At 51.4% G+C, this 22143-nt stretch overlaps 1 protein-coding gene across 1 annotated transcript in view; it reads right to left on the reverse strand.

Annotated features, from left to right (window-relative positions):
- The window catches only part of Myh14 (myosin heavy chain 14), a 60971-nt gene that overhangs the window by 35186 nt on the left and 3642 nt on the right, over window positions 1–22143 (reverse strand). Inside the window, exons 2-10 of the mRNA XM_051148475.1 lie at window positions 21328–21723; window positions 16224–16380; window positions 12714–12741; window positions 12423–12525; window positions 11921–11944; window positions 9890–9982; window positions 9584–9647; window positions 8367–8465; window positions 7550–7690 (exon numbers count right to left, since the gene is read on the reverse strand). Of these exons, the coding sequence (XP_051004432.1) occupies window positions 7550–7690; window positions 8367–8465; window positions 9584–9647; window positions 9890–9982; window positions 11921–11944; window positions 12423–12525; window positions 12714–12741; window positions 16224–16380; window positions 21328–21720 (1102 nt within the window). The 5' untranslated portion in view covers window positions 21721–21723. The remainder of the gene's footprint in view (window positions 1–7549; window positions 7691–8366; window positions 8466–9583; window positions 9648–9889; window positions 9983–11920; window positions 11945–12422; window positions 12526–12713; window positions 12742–16223; window positions 16381–21327; window positions 21724–22143) is intronic.

The raw sequence follows: 22143 nt of genomic DNA on the forward strand, positions 1-22143 counted from the left end.
GTGTGCATGAGCAGTGTGTGCACAATAGCACATATGTGGAGGTTGGAGGACAACTTACAGGAGCTGGTTCTCTCCTTGCACGCTATAGATTTTTAGGAACTGAACTCAGGCTTGAGACTCGGAGCAAGCCCCTCCCCTCCCCAAGTCCTCTTGCTGGCCCACTTCCTGGCAGCATGGAAGGAACAATTCTTCTGTCCTTTAAGTAAATATAATCTTATCCCAATTCCTATTTCCTAGGGGGTTTTGTTTTATTGAGTGTTTGAGACAGGTCTCACATATCCCAGTCTAGCGTGTACCTTTCTATATAGCTGAGGGTGGCCTTGACCCCCTGATTTATTTATTTATTTATTTATTTATTTTTAAAAGATTTATTTATTTATTTATTATGTATACAGAGCACTGCCTGCATGTACACCTGCAGGCCAGAGGAGGATATCAGATCACATTATAGATGGTTGTGAGCCACCATGTGGTTGCTGGGAATTGAACTCAGGACCTCTGGAAGAGCAGTCAGTGCTTTTAACCGCTGAACCATCTCTCCAGCCCTGATTTATTTATTTATTTATTTTTGGTTTTTTTTTTTTGAGACAGGGTTTCTCTGTGTAGCCTTGGCTGTCCTGGACTCACTTTGCAGACCAGGCTGACCTTGAACTCACATCGATCTGCCTGCCTCTGCCTCCCGAGTGCTAGGATTAAAGGCGTGTGCCCGGCTGACCCCCTGATCTTCCTGCCTCCCTTTTCCTAGCGTTGGGATGACAAGACTTTACCGCCATGCCTGGCTCACCAGTTCTGGTGACAGGACCCAGGACTCCACGCATGACAGGCTCTGCGTACTGGGCCCCAGCGCTAGCTCCCACCTCTCAGTTTTTTGGTAAGGTATCCAGCTAGAGACCTGAGAGATTTCTGACACAGTTGGGTTTGGAGTTAGAAATAGATCTAGGGAGAAAGTAAATTTGATTTTGCAAAGGCCTCCTCTGTCAACAGCCACTGTTCTGTTTCCATTAGGAACGCTAGGTGCTTGGAGGACCGAGGTCGTGCTGCCCCCTGGAGGACACCTGGAGCACTGCACAGGAACAGCTCAGCCACTGGGAATTTTATCACCAAGATCACAGGCAAGATCACAGGAGTGTTTTGCAAGGAGAGGCGGGCACAGCCACGATGTGACCTGGGGAACTGTTGCTAATTTCCTCCCTTTACATTTACTTTTATGTGTATGGGTGTTTTTCCTGCATGTCTGTGCGGCATGTGCATAGACTGCCCACAGAGGCCAGAAGAGGGCGCTGAATCCCCCTGGAACTCTACGTGCATGGCTGGGAATCAAACCCAGGCCCTCTGAAAGAACAGCCCCATGGGCTGGAGAGATGGCTCAGCGGTTAAGAGCACTGGCTGATCTTCCTAGAGATCCTGAGTTCAATTCCCAGCAACCACATGGTGGCTCACAGGCAGCTATAATGAGATCTGGTGCCTGTTCCGGTGCGCATGAAGACAGTGCACTCATACATAAAATAAATAAGTCTTTTTAAAAAGAGAAAGAGCAGCCCCTGCTCCTGGCTTTACTCAGCGTCCTATCAAACCTCGTCACCCTTACTGAGACATTCTGTCCTGTGAGGGCGCTGGCACTGGGGTCAACGATGGGCCACGACAGCTGTGTTTGTGTCAGTTGTCTCCACGGCAACATTAAAGATCCCCACATCTAGCTGTTCAGTTTCCAATGTTTACCCAGTCAACAGACACAGATTATTTCCTCTTCCTGGAACCACATCCATTCCAAGCACCTGACCTTCCAAAACAGCTCTAGGTTGTGGATCTCGCTACCTTTGATCCCAATTTGACAGATGGGGAAACTGAGGCATGTAACACACAAACTCAAGATCACTCAATTCATAAGCTGGCAGAGGCAGGATTCCATCTGGAGCTGTTTGAGCTTTTCTATGCACCATAGAGCAATCTGGAATGCAGGTAAGTACCTGCACACACACACACACACACACACATACACACACACAGTGTCATGGTGCATGCTTGTCCTCCCGGCACTTGGGAGGTGGAGGCAGGAGGATTAGGAGGAGTTTAAGGCCAGCCTGGACTACATACTCTGTCTCAACAACAAAAAGCAATCCAGGGTTGATGAGATGGTGCGGCTGACGAAGGGTCTTGCCACCAAGCCTAATTACCTGAGTTCAATTCCCAGGACCTACGGCATGGAAAGAGAGAACCACCCACCTCCAGGCAAACATACATGCCTTCAGAAGTACTGGATAAACAAATGTGAAAAGGAACAAAACAGAATAGCAGGTGGTTAAACAGAATCCAAGTATTGAAGCGTAGAATTCGCTGGGTTTGTGTGAGGCAGGAGAGGTGGCTTCCTGGTTATGAGCACTGGCTGCCACCCTCCCAGATGACCCGGGTTCAAATCTCACTACCCCTCCAGTGCCAGGGGAACTTGCACCCTTGGGCACAGCACACACACGGTATACAGGGATACATGCAGGAACCGGCACCCTTGGGCACGGCACACACACGGTGCACAGGGATACATGCAGGAACCGGCACCCTTGGGCATGACACACACATGGTATACAGGGATACATGCAGGAACCGGCACCCTTGGGCACGGCACACACACGGTGCACAGGGATACATGCAGGAACCGGCACCCTTGGGCACGGCACACACACGGTGCAGAGGGATACATGCAGGCAAAGCAACCATACACACACACAAAATAAATAAATCTAAGATAAAAAAATGATCTGGAGCCGGGTGTGGTGGCAGCGCCACTCTCTGTGAGGGCCTCTCAGGACCAATTCTGCGGGAATCTGTCTGCAAGACTGGCAAAAATGGAGTGCTTCTGGGACCAGGCTCAGCTGAGCTGGGGGTGACAGCTGAGGGGCCCTGATGTCCCCCTCTGTGACATAAGCACAGTGTGGTTCTTTGCGGCTGCTCCATCCAACGTGGTTTACATAAATAAAACTGAATAATTCACAGCAGTGTGTGTCACTCTGACCCCGGGACACATTCTCAGGGGATAGGCCCCATGATCAGGACCCCAAGGACCACCTCCAAATGAAACGCAGCTGGGTACGGTGGCCCATATCTATAGCTCTGAAAATTGGAAGGCTGAGGCAGGAGGATTGCCATGAGTTCAAGAGCCCCGCTCACAGGAGAGACTATCGGGTCCCCTGTGTCTGCTAATGGTTCCGTTTCCCAGGCTGGCATTCGCAGTGCCAAGGGTTGGCAGGGAAAGTTACGAGGTGTGGAGAGAGATGCACAGAGGCCCCAAATGCTGTGTGGCCCAGGCAGCCATCGGGTGAGTCCATCGGCATCTCTGGCAGTGAGTTACCGGGTCCACCACCACTCTGTCCTCTCCTGAAGGGACGTGGGGCCTAGGCAGGACACCCTGACCTCCTGTCTCATCTTTGACTGCCGCATGATCCCACCTGTCTGCCACCCCAACAAAAATATGCAAACTTCCTAGGAGGAAGGAAGGCACTCAGGCGCAGAGCTGGGGAACTGGCGCCACCTTGTGGATGGTGGTGAGAGGGCTCCTCGGCAGCTAAAACCAACAAGATTAGGGTATGGCTAAGGAGGAGAGCCCTTGGCCAGAATCTCCCAGTGAGGGGCTGTGGGTGTGGCTCGGTGGTAGTGCACTTGCCCAGCATTCAAATCCCAGCACCAAAATCAAGTCATGGATTAGGTTAACCGTGTATGGGAGGACAGTGGGACTCCAGGGCCAGGCTGTGCGGTCTCAGGATGATGACGGCCACGCGAGGTCCTGTCTCTGTAAGGTGTAACTGAAGCTGTGGTGACCCCAGCTCAGGCTGTGAGGACACTGAAACTCTGAAAAATTGTTTGCAAAATAGGAAACCTCCATCTGCCACTGGACCTGCTACACAGCCGGCCACCAGCAGGAGGGACACATGGGCCATCTGGTATCAAGAGGCTGGGCTGACCATGGACAGGTTCTGAACTTGTTTGCAGTTGCCTGGAGGGGTGGACTAGCAGTGAAGCCACAGTTAGGAAATCTGGCCGTGGGGGTAGGTGTAGAGGTGGGGGTACTGTCAAGTGCTCAACACTCTAGATCGGGCCCTGAAGCCAACATGAGTTCCTAAAGAGAATCAGACTGTGAGGTGGGTCTCCGTCCCCCCCTCAGAGCCCAGTCCATCCAAAAAGGGAAGACATTACAACCTCTCAAAAGACACTGTGGTCTAGCTGGATAAAGGGGCCAGTGCCTGCCAGCAAAAATGCTTCGGAGGCAGAGACAGGAGAACTGCTTTAAGTCTGAGGTCTGCCTTAGCGACATAGCGAGTTCCTGGCCAGCCTGGGCCACAGTATGAGACTCTTTCTGAAACATATAAACCTAATAACAATTTTATGTTATAATTTGTTTCTTTCTTTCTTTCTTTTTGATTTTTCAAGACAGAGTGTTTCTGTGTAGTCCTGTCTGTCTTGGGCTCACTTTGTAGAGCAGGCTGGCCTTGAACTCACAGCGATCCCCATGCCCCTGCCTCCTGAGGGCTGGGATTAAAGGTGTGCGCCACCATGCCCAGCTAATTTATTTCATTTTAAATAGTTACTTATTCTTTTTTAGATGTATTCATTTATTATTATGTATACAGTGCTCTGTCTGCATGTAAACCTGCAGACCAGGAGAGAACACCAGATCTCATTACAGATGGCTGTGAGCCACCATGTGGTTGCTGGGAATTGAACTCAGAACATTTGGAGGAGCAGTCAGTGCTGTTAGCCTCTGAGCCATCTCTCCAGCCCCTACTTATTCTTAATAATGCAATGTAAAGGGTTGTAAACGCAGCTCAGTTGGCAGAGCACCTGTATGAGGTCCTGCGTTCCATCCCCAGCACCACATACACCAGGCACGTTGGTGCACACCTGTCATCCCAGCCCTCGGGAGGCAGAAGCAGGAGTTAGAAGTTCAAGTCATCCTCTGCTACACAGGGAGGTTATGGGCGGCCTGGGCCCTGAGAGACCCTGCGTCAGCTTCTGGTTCTGTGGCTGTGATAAAACCTTCTGACCAGAAGCAGAGCAGTTCACTCCAGCTACACTTCCAGGACACAGTCATCACTGAGGGATGCGAGAGTGGGAACCCGTTGTGAGACCTTTGGAAATTTGGTCCCTTTTAAAAACATAGAAATAGGGGTTGGAGAGATGGCTCAGCGGTTAAGAGCACTGTCTGCTCTTCCAGAGGTTCTGAGTTCAATTCCCAGCAGCCACATGGTGGCTCACAGCCATCTATACTCTCTAATCCCCTCTTTTGGCATGCAGTTATACATGTAGATAGAGCACTCATATACATAAAAATAAATTTTAAAAAACATAGAAATACTATAAAATGTGTGTTTGTTTTCATCTAGGTTTGTGATACGGGGCTGCTACGCAGCAGCTGACTATGACTTGCCCTGCATTCTGGCAGAGGCGTGGTTTTGCTGGCTACAGATAATTTCTGCCACTGTGCGCTGTGTATCTGATAATTTTCAGAGGGTATATAAATGCTAGGGCCCCAAGAAACAGGGTGGGTTGTTGTTGTTAAGTGGTTGTTCATAACAAAGAAACAGCAAGAAGAAATTAGAAATTCTGACAGCAAAGACCAAATTTGCCCCGAGGACACCCCTAGTCAGCAGGAAGCCGTCCAACAATAACGATGCCCCCTTTCCAACCCCTGACTTTCCCCTCTATCCTTTTTTCCTCTCCTGTGTAGTGTTAGGGTGTTGTAAGGGAGGGAGGAACGGGGTGGAGAAGAGTGTAGAAAGAAGAACCCATAACGCAGCCAAGCACAGGAACTCAAGCAGGAAATGAAGCAGAAGCCGTGGATGATGCTGCTTACTGCTTGGCCCTCCAGCTTATGCCCAGCCTGCTTTCTCACACAGCTCAGGACCACTTGCTTAGGAACAGTGCCACCCACAGTGGGCTGGGCCTTCTTACATTAACTATCAGTCAAGACAACCCCCTACAGACATGCACAGGCCAATCCGATCACACAGATCTTCAGTTGAGATCCCTCTTCCAAGGTGGGTCAAAGTTGTGTCAAGTTGACAATAAAAAATTAACCAGGACTCTCCATCCCTTGTCACCTTGACACACATCACTGTTAAACCATAACCTTTCCTTTCCTGTCTGTCCCCAAGAGTTACTATCTCAATATAAAGTGTCGAATGAAATTCAAAGATGACCCAACTCACCACTGAAGCGTCAATCTCTCCAGTTCACCAGCTTCCCTGGTCTGGGGCCTTCGCACAGGCCATCCCAGAATGCTCTTCCTATTGTTCTCACCTCAGGCCTCTGTCCAAACACTCCTTCTCCAGCCCTTGCCTGACCTCCTGTGTGGAACTGTACCCCCAACTCCAACCTCCTGGTTTCCTGCTCTGTCCTCCCTCCCCAATACTCTGACCATGTTCTAGTGGGTCCTGTCACTTTTATGGCTGGTTGACCTCACTTCCTCAGCTCCCCTCCTGCCCAGAAGAGCTCCAGACTCTCATACACAGCAGATGCACAATAAATACTTAAACAGCAGAAGCCTAGGATCAGTGGATCAGTTCAAAAAGAAGTGAAGATGGCTCAGTTGGTAAATGTGCTTATCACATACGCACGATGGCCTGAGGTCAGCCCCGCAACTAACAGTGGCAACAGAATTGACACCTACAAGCTATCCTCTGACCAACACACATACTCAGACACACACACTCATTCACATTCTTTCTCTCTCACACACACTTGCACACTCACACACTTACTTTCAAACACACTTCCACTCTCACATAGACACCTGCATCCACACACCCCAATACACTTGCACATGCACGCAGCACACGTCCACTCTCACACATACTTGCACTTGCACACTCACATACTTACTTTCAAGCACACTTCCACTTTCACATAAATGCTCACACACATTCACACAACTCACAAACATACTTATACACAAATGTACACACATGCTGACATACACACAACACACAGGCACAAACACACACACATTCATAATAGCTATGAGCTGGCAATGTGGCTCAGTTGGTAAATTTGCTGCCAAGTCTAATGACCTAAGTTGAATTATATCCCTAAGACCTACATAATGGAAAACAGACTCCCTCAAGCTGTCCATTGACTTTCACACGCATGCTGTGGCATGTGTGTGCCTATATATTCCCTGCACACAAATAAATACAAATTTAATAAAAATTATAGCCCTAGCTGGCTATGCAGATAAGGCTGGCCTTGAGCTCAAGATCCACCTTGACTGAAGACATGCACCACCACACCTAGTTAAAATACTTTAAAAAATAATAAATAGAATTAAACTTTAAAATCAAATGAACAAAAGTCTTTGAGGTAGATGCTCAGTTCCCAGAGAACAACATTCAAGGTCGACTCTGGCCTCCATACGTGCATTCACACATGCACGTGCACACACATGCCCACCAGCACACACTGAATGTTCACACGCACGCAGACACACTAAAATAAAAATAGATGCGTGAACACATCTGCAGAGCAGGGATGGCTAGGTGCTGGGTGGCTCAGGCTCACTCACCGGTGATCTCCTCGGGAAGGAAGCCCAGCACGCGCAGGGACTCCAGCGTGTCCTGGAACAGCTCCCGCTCCTGGCCCGGGGCTGAGGCGGGCCCGTTGGTCAGGAAGCGGTAGTGGGAACAGGGTTCCAGAAGGAGGTCAGCTGTGGGAAGGACAGGAGTCAGGGACGTGAAGTCACGTGCTGCCGTCAGGCTGCCGTGACCGGGTCTGGGGATCGGTCACAGTGGTGGCTGATGTGCCTGGGACAGGCAGACTGATTGGCTCTTCCGTAGTCCCCAGTCTGGTGACCAAGATGGCAGAGGCAGCACCTGGGGACACGTGTGCTGCCAGAAGCCATAGAGTTGGAAGCGGGTGTCGGGAATAACACGGGGACCAGGAGGGGGGGGGGGAAGGCTGTGGACACAAGGCAGGGGAGCTACAAAGTCAGGCGCACAGTGGATCGCTGTCATTCTAGCTGCGAGTTCCAGACCAGCCTGGGCTACATAGCAAGATCTTGTCTCAAAAAGCAAAGAAGACAAGCGAGGGACCACTCCTGGCGTGGCCTTGTGCTGGCAGGACCGCACAGACGGCAGCCTGCCCGCCCAGCAGCATACAGGAAGCATGGAGTTGGAGAGGCCACAGCGAGGCAAAGTCACCACAAGGTCAGGAGGAACAGGGCGCAGACAGATGAGGCAGGCAGCAGAGCAAGCCAGCTGAAAGCAGAGGGTGGAAGGCTGGCAGGCCAGCACCCAGAATCCACTGCAGGAGCCCAGAGTTGCGCAGCCCGCATTGTTCCCCCACACCACAGGGCACAGTGACTCTGCTCTGGGGACACTGACCTTTTAGCTGCTCCCCAGCGCCCCCTAGCAGCTGGTAGAAGATATGGAAGCTGCACTCGTCCTTGGCCTGCCTGATGGCCCGGGACTTTTCCAGCAGATCTGGGTGGGGTGGGAGGTCAAGGAGCCTGCTGCCTGCGAGCTCGGTTTTTGGGATACAGATCAGCCTGGACTACATAATGAATTCCTGACCAGCATGAACTATAGTGTGAGACTCTGTCTCAAAGTTCAATGAATTAAAATAAATATAATGCGGGGCTGGAAGGATGGATCAGTGGTTAAGAACACAGGCTGTTTTCTCTGTGTAGCCTCAACTCTATAGACCAGGTTGGCCTAGAACTCACAGAGGTCCACCTGCCTCTGCTTTCTGAGTGCTGGGATTAAAGGTGTGCACCACAGACTGTTCTTAAACAGAGGACCAGGATTCAGTTCCCAGAACCCACATTGCAGCTCACAACCACCTGTAACTCTGTTGCAGGAAATCCAGTGCCCTTTTCTGGCCTTTGCCAGAAACGGAGACATGGTCCACAGACATACATACAGGCAACCCCCTCCGCCCCCACACATACAGAATAACACTAAAAATAAACTTAAATCAATGGGAGACTGCATTGTGGCTCAGTGGGCAAAGGTGCTTGCCACTAAGCCTGAAGATTGAGTTCAGACCCCAGGACCCACTTGGAGAGCCATCTCCTCAACTCCCTGCCTCTTGGTGCTGGGATGGCAGGTAAGCCTTTACTGTGTGCTCCTCGACGTGGTCTATACCACTTCAGGAGCGGGAGTTTGAGATCCAGCCAGCAGGGGGTTACCTCGCCCCATAACAACATGGCGCCCCGAGGCTCTGCCGAGATTTCCTAGAGGACTTTTCCCTGCCAGTTGCCATCTTGTTTAGACAGTTAAGCACATCCTACGTAATCCCATGGAGAGAACACGCTGGACGCGCACTTGGCTTTCCTGGACCACACCCCTCCTGTCGCTCCCTGTGCCCCCACTCCCATAAAGCACAGCCCAGAGCCTGGCCCCAGGCTGAGTGGGACATCAGAACCGCAGGACCTGAGGTCCAGAGGCACCACGCCTTCACAAGGCTGCGCGGCCGCCACCTGAGCATCGCCATAGGGTCTCCTGAAGGACTACCCAGGGGCATCTTCTCTGGGTGAAGGCTTAGAGGGTCGTCCTCCCTGGTTGCTACCCCAGACCTCCCAGGATCTGTCAGAGGATACAGGTCTCGATGTTTGCCCCCACGATGTAGCCAGCAACGTCAAAATTGATGCGGATGAACTTGCCCTGGAGCAAAAATGGTGCAAGACTCAAGTCAAAGGGTCTCCCCAAATCCATACCTCTTCTTTTACCTGACGCTCACTCCACCTGCAGGGAATTCAGGTCTAGACAACTTTGCTGAAGCACCTCAGCGCTGTAGGACCTCCTCCCTTAGTCTCGGGGGTCCAGACCCCTGCCTCCTCCCTCCACCCGTCTTCCTTACTGTCCTCAGTCTCCCAGACTGCCAGATGCACAGTCCCCACACTCACAAATCGGGAAGAGTTGTCATTTTTCACCGTCTTGGCATTGCCAAAGGCCTCCAGGATGGGGTTGGCCTGAAGAAGCTGCCGCTCTAGCTCCCCCTGCAGGGCATGGGAGATGGTGCACCAGTGAGAAGGGGAGGAGCCTGCCTCAAGGGCCGGGGTGTCAGGCTGGCCTTCTCCTGGTGGGGGCTTTGTGGGGGCGTGGGGAGGGGGAGTGGAAGAGTCTTGCCTGCCATGTTTATAGTGAGAGGAATAGAGAAAGTTCTCGGCGGTCTATTGTTGAATGGAAGTGAAACAACCAAACAAAGGGGAAAAATGTTGCAGAACGAGTCCTGCTCCCATTAGTAAAAAGCAAAGTAGGTTAGAAACTACAGCACAAACGACATGATTATTTCCACAGACACACATGGTAGTAAACGTATGGAGAAAGGTCTGCAAGGGCGCACACCAAACTGTCAACCGCCCTTCGCTGGCATGTCTGTTGGTGCAGCTCATAGGTCGCCATACACCACTTGCTGAAACATGTTAAGAGAATAATATATGTACACTACCCATGGAAAGTGGTTCAAACTCTGGTGGGCACACAGGGCATTCACTAAACGACCATTTCCTGCCAGCATCCCTACTCTGCGCTTACTTCCAACTCAATAAATGGCAGCCTCCCCGTGTCTTCAAAGGTCTACATCACTTAGTGGCTTTGTCAAATGAACAAAACCACAAATGCAGCCAGACATGGCGGCTCACACCAATAATCCCCCAGCATTTGGGAATGTGAAGATATGAGAACTGACAAAGGTTCAAGACCAGCATGTGCTATATAGAGTGAAGTCAGGGCCAGCCTGGGCTATGAAGGAAAAGCCTAGCCCAGAAAATAAATAAATAAATAAATAAAAGAAACCAAAGAGGGAGGCTGGAGAGATGGCTCAGAGGTTAAGAGCACTGGCCGCTCTTCCAAAGATCCTGAGTTCAATTCCCAACAACCACATGGTGGCTCACAACCATCTATAATGAGATCTGGTGCCCTCTTCTGGTGTGCAGGTGTATATGCAGGCAGAGTGCTGTATACATAAATAAATAAATCTTAAAAAAAAAAAAAAGAAACAAAAGAGATGATATGCAAAGTAAGGGTCCTGTGGCTTGGTCAGATGAGTGCTGGTTTCCCCAGCCTCTTGGGAGGAAGGGCTTGGATTCTGGGTTATCCTGTCAGAATATCTATGGCCTCTCTCTCTGTACACATGGCAGGCAGTATAGGCCCAGGCTGCACAACTAGAGCAGGAATGGGATGGGCACACAGTATGGCTTCTCTGGCAGTGGGGACCTACTCGCATGCACACAGTAGGGCTTCAGTGAAAAACAGTGGGAGCCATGTTGTGCAGATGCTAGGACTGCACCAAAAGCAGCCTGGGGCCCAGGCATGTGCACACAGTCAGGCCACCATGAGTGGCAGTAGGGACCCTTGGTTTGTGCACATGAATATTGGGGAGGAGCAACTACACTCACATAGTAGGACTGTACAAAGTGACAGCACGGGGTCTAGGCATGAGGGTACAGTAGAGCTCGTATGAATGACAGGGAGCGCGGCCACATGTGTACAGGAGAACTGCAGTAAATGCCAGCACGAGGCCTGAGCATGTGTGCAGCACTAGGGCTGGCACAGATAACGTGGGAGCGCTGTCTTTGCACACAGGAAGACTGGGCTAAATGGCAGTATGGGGCCTGGGCACGTACACATGTCAAGGCTGCCAAAACGGTGGGTGAGTCTGGTTGCATGTAGGACGTTTATGAGCTTGCTTGAACACAGTGGGGCTGCACGGCAGCAGTGAAAAACCTTGCTTCATGAACACAGTCTGTCTAAGCCAGATGGCCATGGCCATGAGGTCCTGGCCTGTGCACAGCAAAATTGCCAACGGTGGCCTTGTGGGTCCCTGGGGGCTGGTATGTCATCCTTGGACACTGACACCCAGATGTCTGTGGGCTGGTGGCCCCAAGTGGCACTGGGGTGATGCTGAGGTAGCAAGGGGACTCCCTGGTACTCACATAGGACATGATGCTGACGGAGGCCTGAGGAAGTCACAGGACAGGACACACGAACCAGGACACGGCACATGGAACATGGACAGACATGTGGGTGAACTGGAGGCTTTGGGGGCAGAGCTGGGGCTGAGGGGCTAGGGAAATGGGGGTGTGGGGCAGTGAACCTCAGGGATTGTATACCACCCCCTCTGCTCCCAGCTGGGGTTTCCAGTCAGTACTGTTGGTAGCCACTCCCTGAGGGCTCAGAGACCTCTACAGCCCTCCAAACCTAGACATAAGTCACCTAAAATCAGGCCTCACAATGAAGCACAGGAGCAACAAGGCTAAGGACCGGCCTCGGATCTCCAACCTGCTCTGTTCTGGCCCCGTGACAAGCACACAGTAGGTGCTCGGGCAGCGCAGGCAGACATAAAGGTCCTGCACCAACTGTGTACTTGGCGTGCAGCCCAAGATAAGGGGAGCTGCTGGTGACAGGTCTAGGGTGTCCCAAGGAGGCGTGGCTTACAGGGACACCAGGCTCCTTCCTGCCCTTTGGAGACGATGCCACGTGAGCCAGGTACTGGATGACCTTCTTGGTGTTCTCTGTCTTCCCGGCTCCAGACTCCCCTCTGTGGGGGGAACAAGGGGGAAAGGTGGGCAGGGAGACCAGGCAGCCCCTGCCCCACACACTTCCGCAGAGCCACGCCCACTGGCACTCTGCCAGTTTTCCCAGAGCCACGCCCATGGGCCCCTCCCAGTGGCACAGAGCCACATTCCGTGGGAGCCTCTGCCTCTGATGCCCTGTAGGATAACTCACGTGCAGAGAATGGACTGGTCCTCACGATCTAGAGGGGATAGAAGGAAATGACATGTCACCCAGAGGGTCTCTAGTCCCCTGGCAACTTCACATCTCAAAACCTTTCCAGAACCATGAGGGAACGGCAGGCCTGTAAAGCACAGCCCTCCTGGGCGCAAATCCTGACGCTTGCAGAGTGACCCTACACAAGCAGCTGTCCCTCTCTGAGCCTTTATTTCCTCAACAGTAAGGTGGAGACAAAGAACCCCAAGTATACAGAGCACAATTCACCTGTCAACTCCAATTTGAGCCCCTACTGTGCGCCACCTCAGGCTGGGCATCGGAGACGCAAGAATTGGAAAGTGAGCTGGGCAGTGGTAGCACACGTCTTTAATGCCAGCACTCAGGAGGAAAAGGCAGGTGGATCTCTGAGTTTGAGGCCAGCCTGGTCTACAGAGTGAGTTCCAGGACAGCCAGGGCTGTTACACAGAGAAACCCTGTCTCAAAAAGCAAAAACAACAGCAATAGCAAAAATAACTGGAAAGGGGGTCCTGTACCCCACAAGTCTAGCTTAGACACAAGACGTCTACTCTGACAGGAACACTGGGCCTGGCCCCCCATCTCACCACTGCACTCTGTTATCAACAGAGAAAGGAACACTGAATAAGAGCTAAGACAGAGACTCTGCGGCCGCAGGCAGTGACCGGAGGATGGGGAGCCTCTGGTGTTTCTCAAGGGAGGTGTCATTTAGGGCACAGCCAGCATAATGGGTCTCTGGAAACCCTTAAGGCAATAAGCTGGCTTCAATGTGACTCCAGGGTGAGCATCCCTGTCTGTGCCTACACGGAGCTTATTGATGAATCTCACATACAGTCTATATTCCCACGGACGAAGACTCGGTAGACAGATAAAGGAGGAGGGTGCTGGTGCTGTGTACAGCTAGTCAGGTTACACACAGCACATGGGCACCCAGCTAACTCGCGGCGACACGCCCCCTGACATGCGCCAGGTCTGAGCCAGGCTTGTAGCTCTGGGCTAGTCTCTGAGCTGCTCTGTCCCCGACTTACCTCTCCAAAAAATGGGTTCAGCACAGCTTCTTGTCTAACAAGGCTGCACTTAAGAGTCTGGGAGCAAAGCCAGGCGTGGTGGCGCACACCTTTAACCCCAGCACTCGGGAGGCAGAGACAGGCGGATCGCTGTGAGTTCGAGGCCAGCCTGGTCTACAAAGCGAGTCCAGGACAGCCAAGGCTACACAGAGAAACCCTGTCTCAAAAAAACAAAAAACCAACAAACAAAAAAAGAGTCTGGGAACATTTAAAACACATTCGATATGGGCTAGAGAGATGGTTCACTGGTTAAGAGCACTGACCCTCTATGGCAGAGGACCCAGGTTCAATTCCTAGCACCCACAGGATGGCTTTCAACAGTAGAAGCTTACAACTTCAGTTCAGGGGGTCCAATGCCCTCTTCTGGTCTCAGCAGACAAATAACTGGTGCACAGACATACATGCAGGACAAAACCCCATTCCCAAAGAGATGAAATATTTGTCTTGCCATGCATAGTGGCATAGGCCGTTAATCCCAGCACTTGGGAGGCAGAGGCAGGAGGATCGCTGCGAGTGTGAAGCTAGCCTGATCTACAAAAGGAGTCCAGGACAGCCAAGGCTACACAGAGAAACTGTCTTGAAAAACCAAAATAATAATAATACATATATACATACATATACATATATAAATCTTTTAAATAATAATAATAATAACAACAACACATATATATAAATCTTCTTTTTTTTTTTTTTTTTTTTTTTTTTTTTTTTGGTTTTTCGAGACAGGGTCTCTCTGTGTAGCCTTAGCCATCCTGGACTCACTTTGTAGACCAGGCTGGCCTCGAACTCACCAGCGATCTGCCTGCCTCTGCCTCCCAAGTGCTGGGATTAAAGGCGTGTGCCACCACGCCCGGCTATATAAATCTTTTTTTAAAAAGCAAGGTTAGAGGGCTTGGTGGGTAAAAGCACCTGCCACCAAGCTTAATGGCCTGAGTTTGACTCCTAGGATGGAGACGACGGTGACACAGCACCCAGCACCCCCCCACAGGCACTCGTCTAGCATGCATAAAGCCCTACACTCCACTCTCAATACCACGTGAACCAGGTACAGTATACTGGTCCATACCTATCACCCCAACTCTCAGGAGGTGGAGGCAGGAGAATCCGGATTTCGAAGCCATCCTTAACTACATAGGACTTACAGGCTAGCTTGGACTACCATCTCAAAAACAAAAATGCCCAACACAATACCCAGCACAGAATGAAAATGAAAATAGGAGGCAGTAGCCAGGACACTGGGTTCAAGTCACACCTCAGCACCTACCCTTCAGTGTGGCCATGGGCAATAACCGCACTGCTCTGTGCCTCAGTTTCCCCCTCGGGAAATTAGTGTTAATAGAAGAAACTACACCACAGGACTATTATGAGGTTAAATAACAGAGCCAAGAGACAGCTATCCTAGAGACAGTTGTCCCTGACCGAGCCGGCAGGCACCACGGCCGACCTACAGACCCTGCCACGCTATGACAGCAGACGCTTGCTTTCTAAGGCCTGGGGGACTGACCACAAGACACACCACATTCAGAAGCCTTCACACTGCTAAGAACACCAAAGGCAAGGTGGTTTGCCTTGGGCTAATCAGAAACTAACAACAGAAAATCAGAGACGGGAGCTGCAGCTCTACTTACCTGACAAAGGGCTAGCAATCCTGAGGACCTGAGTTCAAGGCCCAGCACCTCCACAAAAAGCTGGGCCTGGTGAGGCACGCCTCACAGGTGGGTCCCAAGGCCTCAAAGGCCAGCTAGTCTAGCTTAACTGGCAACTTCCAGGTCAGTGGATAGCCTCAGGAACAACACCCGAGTTCAATTCCTACCACCCACATCAGGCATCTCACACAACCACTTGTAACTCCAGCTGCAGGGAATCTGACGCCATCTTCTGGTTCCCACGGGTACTGCACTCACATGCACATACCCCCACATGTTCACATACACATATGCATAATTGTGAAAAAAGCTAAAAATTAAAAAATTTAAAAACAAGGAAGGAGACCAATAACCCGAGCCATTATCCCTCATGACCTGACACAAGTGTCTATTATGAAACAGTTGTGCCTCGCCACTCGCCATCTCTGCGGAAAATGTCTACTGACACCAGCACCAATTACCTTTCAAAACAATACTGTCATAAACACACAGGCAGACTTTGTTTTGTTTTATTTTTTGAGATAGCATTTCTGTGTAGGCCTGGGTGTCCTGGAACTCACTCTGTAGACCAGGCTGGCTGGCCTCAGGCTCACAGAGCTCCACCTGCCTCTGCCTCCTGAGCGCTTGGATTAAAGATGTGTGCCATAACTGAGCCTCCAGATTTTTCTTAAGGCCTGCATGGTAAGAACTGGACCCCACTCCACCTCCCATTGTTCAAGCCTGGGTCTGGTGTCCAGCGGCACCCAGTGTCCAGCCCGGTCCCCCTACAGGACACTCACCCTGAAGCATGCTGCGGTATGCGCCCTCGGTCACCGCATACACATGAGGTGGCACTTCGTGGCGCTTCTTGCCCCGGTACATTTCCACGATAGCCTCCGTGTAGATGGGCAGCTGCTTGTATGGGTTGATGACCACACAGAAAAGGCCAGAGTAGGTCTACGGCAGGCAGGAGAGAAGAGTGTGTCAGGTGGCTGCCCTCAGTGAGGACAGAGCTGTGGTGTACAGCTGGGGTTGGCCGCACATGCCAAGAGAAAACCTGTACAAGGCATAAGGCACATCTACATCCTGACAATATAAAGTTAAATTTTGTTCTGTTGGTGGTTTGCTTATTTTGGTTTACAAAAAGGTCTTACTACATAGCTTTGGTTGGACTGAAACTTGGAATCCTCCTGCCTCTGCCTCCCCGGGCCTGAGAGTGTGGGTGTGTCTCTATACCTGGATGCATATGTCTGTGTGCTACATGCATGCAGTACCCATGGAGGCCAGAAGAGACCATGGGATCCCTCGGCTGGAGTCACAGGTGGTTGTGAGCTGGAGACTGATGATGGGGTCCCTGCAGGAGCAAGCGCTCTTAGCTGCTAAACCATCTCTGTGGCCCTGTTTGTTGGTGTTTGTTTGAAGCAAGTCTCACTCTCTAGCCCAGCCTGGTCTTGAAATCATATCAATCCTGGCACTGGAGAGATAGATCAGGGGTTAAGGGCACTGTCTGCTCTTCCAGAGGTCCTGAGTTCAATTCCCAGCAACCACATGGTGGCTCATAACCATCTATAACGAGATCTGCTGCCCTCTTCTGGTGTGTAGGCACACATTCAGGCAGAACAGTGTACATGTAGGAAAGAAAGAAAGAAAGATAGATAGAAAGAAAGAAAGAAAGAAAGAAAGAAAGAAAGAAAGAAAAAGATTGCAGCAATCCTCCTGCCTCAGTCTCCCAACATGAGCCACTTTACCTAGCATGAATGTTATTAACCCTGCCAAGCTAACAGTAGACATGAGCCTTCCCTAATTATATAGAAGTTTCCACGGGTGAAGGGTCACCACAGAGGTAAAGGGGGCTAGTGAAGGCAGCCTCGGGGCACAGGCCTCTGGCCTCCCTGATGAACATGGAAGGGACACATGTGATCATCTGTCAAAGCCTCAAGGCTAAAATGAAGCTGAGGAAAGAATAGTGTGCAACTATAATCACACCACTCCGGAAGCTGAAGCAGGAAAATTGCTGTGAGTTCTGGGCCAGCCTGAGCTATAGAAGGCTAGAGACATAGCTCGGTTGGTAGAGTGCTTGCCTGGCACACATAGACCCCAGATCGCAAGCACCCAAGTACCAGGCATCGCCCCATGTGCCAGGCATCAGGGTGCAGGCCCATCATCCACGCACTAAGGATGCGGAGGCAGAAATCTCAGCTGGCTGCATATGGTATTTGAGACTAGCCAGGGCTACGTGACGCCCTGTCTCAAAAAAAACAAATAAACAAACAAGAGATGAGGGCACCCGATGGCTGAAACAGGAGGACTGCTGCCAGCCTGAGATTCTGTTGAGTTCACAAAGGTGGCAAGGTCTGCAGGAAACACTCAGCATCCACAGAGATGGCTAGGTAGCCAAGACTAGTTAGTCCCTTAGCTAAGTCAGCCAAACAGCCAACTAATTGGCGGGAGACAGCCGGCTGCACAAGCCAAGAGCTCTCCAACTCATAGCCAGCCGGCCACTGCTGGCTCTCTAGTGAGTGCCTGTTCTCTGTCTCCCACCTGGCTGCAGCAGGGTGGAGCCACCAAGCTGCCCGGTATCACCTCCTCATAGAGGAGGCGGGGCAGCTGGCCACAAGCGGAAGAACTGGTCTGCCTAGTATCTGTCTCCCTAGTCTCCCAGGCTGCTCCCACTGGGCTCTCAGAAGACTCAGGGTGGGGTGGCTGGACCACATTCCCTGGGAGGGTATCTCATGGCCGCTGGCGCCAGAGCCCACTCCTCATGCCAGCCCCTCGGGCCAGACACAGCTTGGGTAACACCCAGGATGGAAATCCGAGCTGGCCAACAGGGCCAGAGGAAAAAAAAGGGAAGAGGCCTCAGTTCCTATAGGGTCCCTAGAAGGGTCTGGAAGGGCTGCCTAGCCCAGAGGGCTCTGGAGACAAGCCTATTCCACACCCCCCACACACAATTCAAGGACGGTCCCATGTCTGGCTTCCTCTGGAAGAAGGAGACAGCCTGCCTCCTTACAAAAGCCCAGGGATTAAGAGCGAATGGATGCCAGCCAGCCAAGGTGGCCCCACCTCCCTCTCCAAACAGCAGGCTAGGATGCTCGTGTTACAGTCCTGCCAGGAGGCAGATCTGGCTGGGCTTTAACTATCTATAGAGGGTTGGAAGCCAGAGGGCTGGGGTTCCCAGGTGTGTGCAACTACCAGGAAGGACTGACCACCCCCCCCTCCCCCTTAAAGGCTGAGTGACAGCCAGGTCTGCAAAGCACAGGCCTGCCATCATAGCTACTCTGGAGACTGAGGCAGGAGGATCAAAAGCTACCCAAGGCAACCTAGTGAGAATTTGTCTCAAAGTAAAAAGAGATCCAAAGATGTGGTTTTGTGGTTAGAGCCCCTGCCTAGAATCTTTCAGTGAGGGGCTGTGGGTGTGGCTCAGTGGTAGAGCCCCTGCCTAGAATCCCCCGGTGAGGGGCTGGGGTGTGGCTCAGTGGTAGAGCCCCTGCCTAGAATCCCCCGGTGAGGGGCTGGGGTGTGGCTCAGTGGTAGAGCCCCTGCCTAGAATCCCCCGGTGAGGGGCTGGGGTATGGCTCAGTGGTAGAGCCCCTGCCTAGAATCCCCCGGTGAGGGGCTGGGGTGTGGCTCACCATGACAAAGTTCTGAGTTTGATCCCCAATACTGTAGAAAAAAAGCCTCAAAGTTCAGCACTGGATAATGGGGTCTGCAGCTTCTTCCTAGCAAGGCTCTAACAGTGACATACTGGCCCATGTCACATGGAACAGAGAGTTCCTTACACAGCCACTGACTGCACCCCTGTTTCTTCTACCTCTATAACCCCACTGAAAAGACCAGTTCTCTTACCAACTCAAGGCCCCTAGAGATGTCACCTTCGCCTGCTCCCCCTGTCACCAGTCAGTCAGCAAACACATATTATGCATTGGGCATTAGACAGGAATTGAGTGTGTGTGTGTGTGTGACAAATTTCCTACTGTTGACCTGAGCAAGCAACCTCTCTGGGTCTCACTGTCTCCATCAATGGGGACGGGAACTGTGCCTCCCACTTGATACGGCTAAGAGCCCATCACAAGCTCATGTGGCTTACTGGAAACTCGTGGATCAGATCCTGCAACACTGCACCTGTTTGGTACGATAGCTGTGCTCAGCTATGTTAGGCCAAACGGAGGGGAGAGGAGAGGTTGGTCCCTACCTCCCTGCCTGCTGTGCATAGTTTAGGGCGAGTGGGGTTCCCTGGGAGGAAAACGCAGAACGGAGCCTAGCAGCTAATGGTTATTATCAGGGCTGGCTGGGCTTCCACGGATCTCAGTGGCCACGGGCCCTGAGCCCAGCTCACTTAACATTCTGGAATGTCGATGACATCAACAGTCCCCAGCCAAGAAGCCAGCCAGTAACTCAGCAATGGCACTCAGAACAGTGCCCAGTACAGCATGAGTACTTAATAAATATTTACCAGTCATTCTCAGTTTTTTTTTCATTATAGCTGTAACATTCTTTGTTAAACTCTATAATCCTGTTTGCCCTCTCTTAAATGGAGTTAATCACACCTTGGCTGTCCGTGAGACACACCCTACAAGCTTATTTAAAAGGAAAAAAAAAAAAAAAACTTATGCTCACGTCACCTCCACCCCCACCCCAGAGTTCCATGTTGGTGGTAGTGGTGTGAGACAGTACGCAGGCATCTATAGACCTCCCCAGACGATTCTAACGTGGAGCCAGGCTGTGGAGCCACTTTTGGTGCTAAACAACTTCCTGTGTGCAGTACCCCACCCATGTGCTATACAGACATAAAAAATGGATCACAGGCCTTGACAGACCACCTTAATCAACCTGTATATCATCAACACCATTACACTGTTTTGTTTCATTGTGTTGGTTTGAAAGAGGATATCACTCTACCACCCAGCTAGCCTCAAAGTCAAGATCCTTCAGCAAGGAGGTGGTGAGATAGCTCAGCAAGTAAAGATGCTTGCCAGCAAGCCTGATGACCCGAGGTTGAAGCCCAGGACTCCCAGGGTAGAAGAAGAGAACCAATACAGCAAGTTGTACTCTGACCTCATACCGCCATCCCCAAATAAATAAATAAATAAATAATGTAGTCTTTTTCTTTTTCTTTTAAATATCTTCCCCTCTTCTCCATGCCTGGTTATACAATGGTTTTTACTTTTATTTCTTTCCCTTGGACTTTTAGTAAAACAGGGTTAGTAATGGCCACTGCCTTGCTAAACAGAATAAAATGAGTTAATATGAATCATGTTTGCTTAGTATCCATTAATTATAACTCTTTATTATTACAAAATGATAAGGGTGCTTCCCTATAGGGCACCCCAGCTGGGTGGAGGCAGGCTCCAGTCATCCAATAAGGGATGAGTTGTACCAGTCTTAAGGTTGCAAGCCTGTCATCCCAGCTACTCTGAGCAGGAGCCCAAGTTAGAGGCCGCCCTCAGTAACCAGAAAGATCCCATCTCAAGGCAGAAAACAACAACAACAAAACAAACAAAGTAAGCTGAGGAGGTAGCCCAGCAATAGAGCCCCGGTCTAGAATCCCCCAGTGAGGGGCTGGGGTGTGGCTCAGTGGTAGAGCCCCTGCCTAGAATCCCCCAGTGAGGTGATGGGGGCGTGGCTCAGTGGTAGAGCCCCTGCCTAGAATCCCCTAGTGAGGGCCTGGGGCGTGGCTCAGTGGTAGAGCTCCTGCCTAGAATCCCCCAGTGAGGTGATGGGGGCGTGGCTCAGTGGTAGAGCCCCTGCCCAGATTCCATAAAAAAAAAAAAAAAAAAACACTGTAAATTTTGTACTAGTTGGAGGACAGTCACAGGATGCGGGGCAAATACTTTAGACCAGTCCCTGCTAACGCAGGTCGGGTCAGATTGATGACACCTGCCACCCAACCCGGACACCGTCACTCACATAAATGAGACCGGAGTAGTAGCGCTCTCGCAGGTTGTGCAGGACCGAGGCCTCGTTGAGGCAGGTGAGCTCAGCCATGTCCTCTGCCTTGCTGAACTTGGGTGGGTTCATGCGCTGGATCTGGTCCCTGGGAAGCCGCAGACGCCGGCCACTCTCCGCCAGCTCTACTTCTGCCTCCTCCTCCCCTTCATCCCGCAAGGCTGCTGCCTCGAAGCCATGCAGTTCTGAGGGCACCCACACCAGGCGCCGCGCTGTCCACTCCACCTGTGGCCCTCCAGGGCCACCCACATTTGGCGTCCGGGGCGCGAACAGAAAGGGCTGGGCTGCCTCAGGCACTGGGCCTGGCCTGGAGGCCACCTTCCTCCCAGGCACGGACAGGGTCATTGCAGCCATGGTCTGTGGGAAGAGTGGACACATCAGTTGGGACTGTCCCCTATAAGTGTTTCTGTTTGCCTTCCCCTCTCTTGTTTCTTTGCTTTGGCTTTACTGGGGCTTAAACCCCTTCGCACACTCGAGAACCACTGTTCCACTAAGGCGCATCCCCTCCCCCTCCCCCGGTTTTGGTTTTCGAGACAGGGTTTCTCGGTGTAGCCTTGGCTGTCCTGGACTCGATTTGTAGACCAGGCTGGCGAACTCAGAGATCCAATGGCTTCTCCCTCCAAGTGCTTAGGTGAAAGGTGCATGCTACCATGGGCCTTCAGCTTTTTCTTTCTTTTTCTTTTTTTTCTTAATTTTAAAACAAGGTCTTGGTAAATTGCTCATCTGGCCTTGAACCTACAATCACCGTGCTTCAGCCTTAGAGCAGATGCGACCACA

The sequence above is a fragment of the Acomys russatus genome, chromosome 7, assembly GCF_903995435.1.
Source record: "Acomys russatus chromosome 7, mAcoRus1.1, whole genome shotgun sequence".
In the NCBI taxonomy this organism is placed as follows: Eukaryota; Metazoa; Chordata; class Mammalia; order Rodentia; family Muridae; genus Acomys; species Acomys russatus.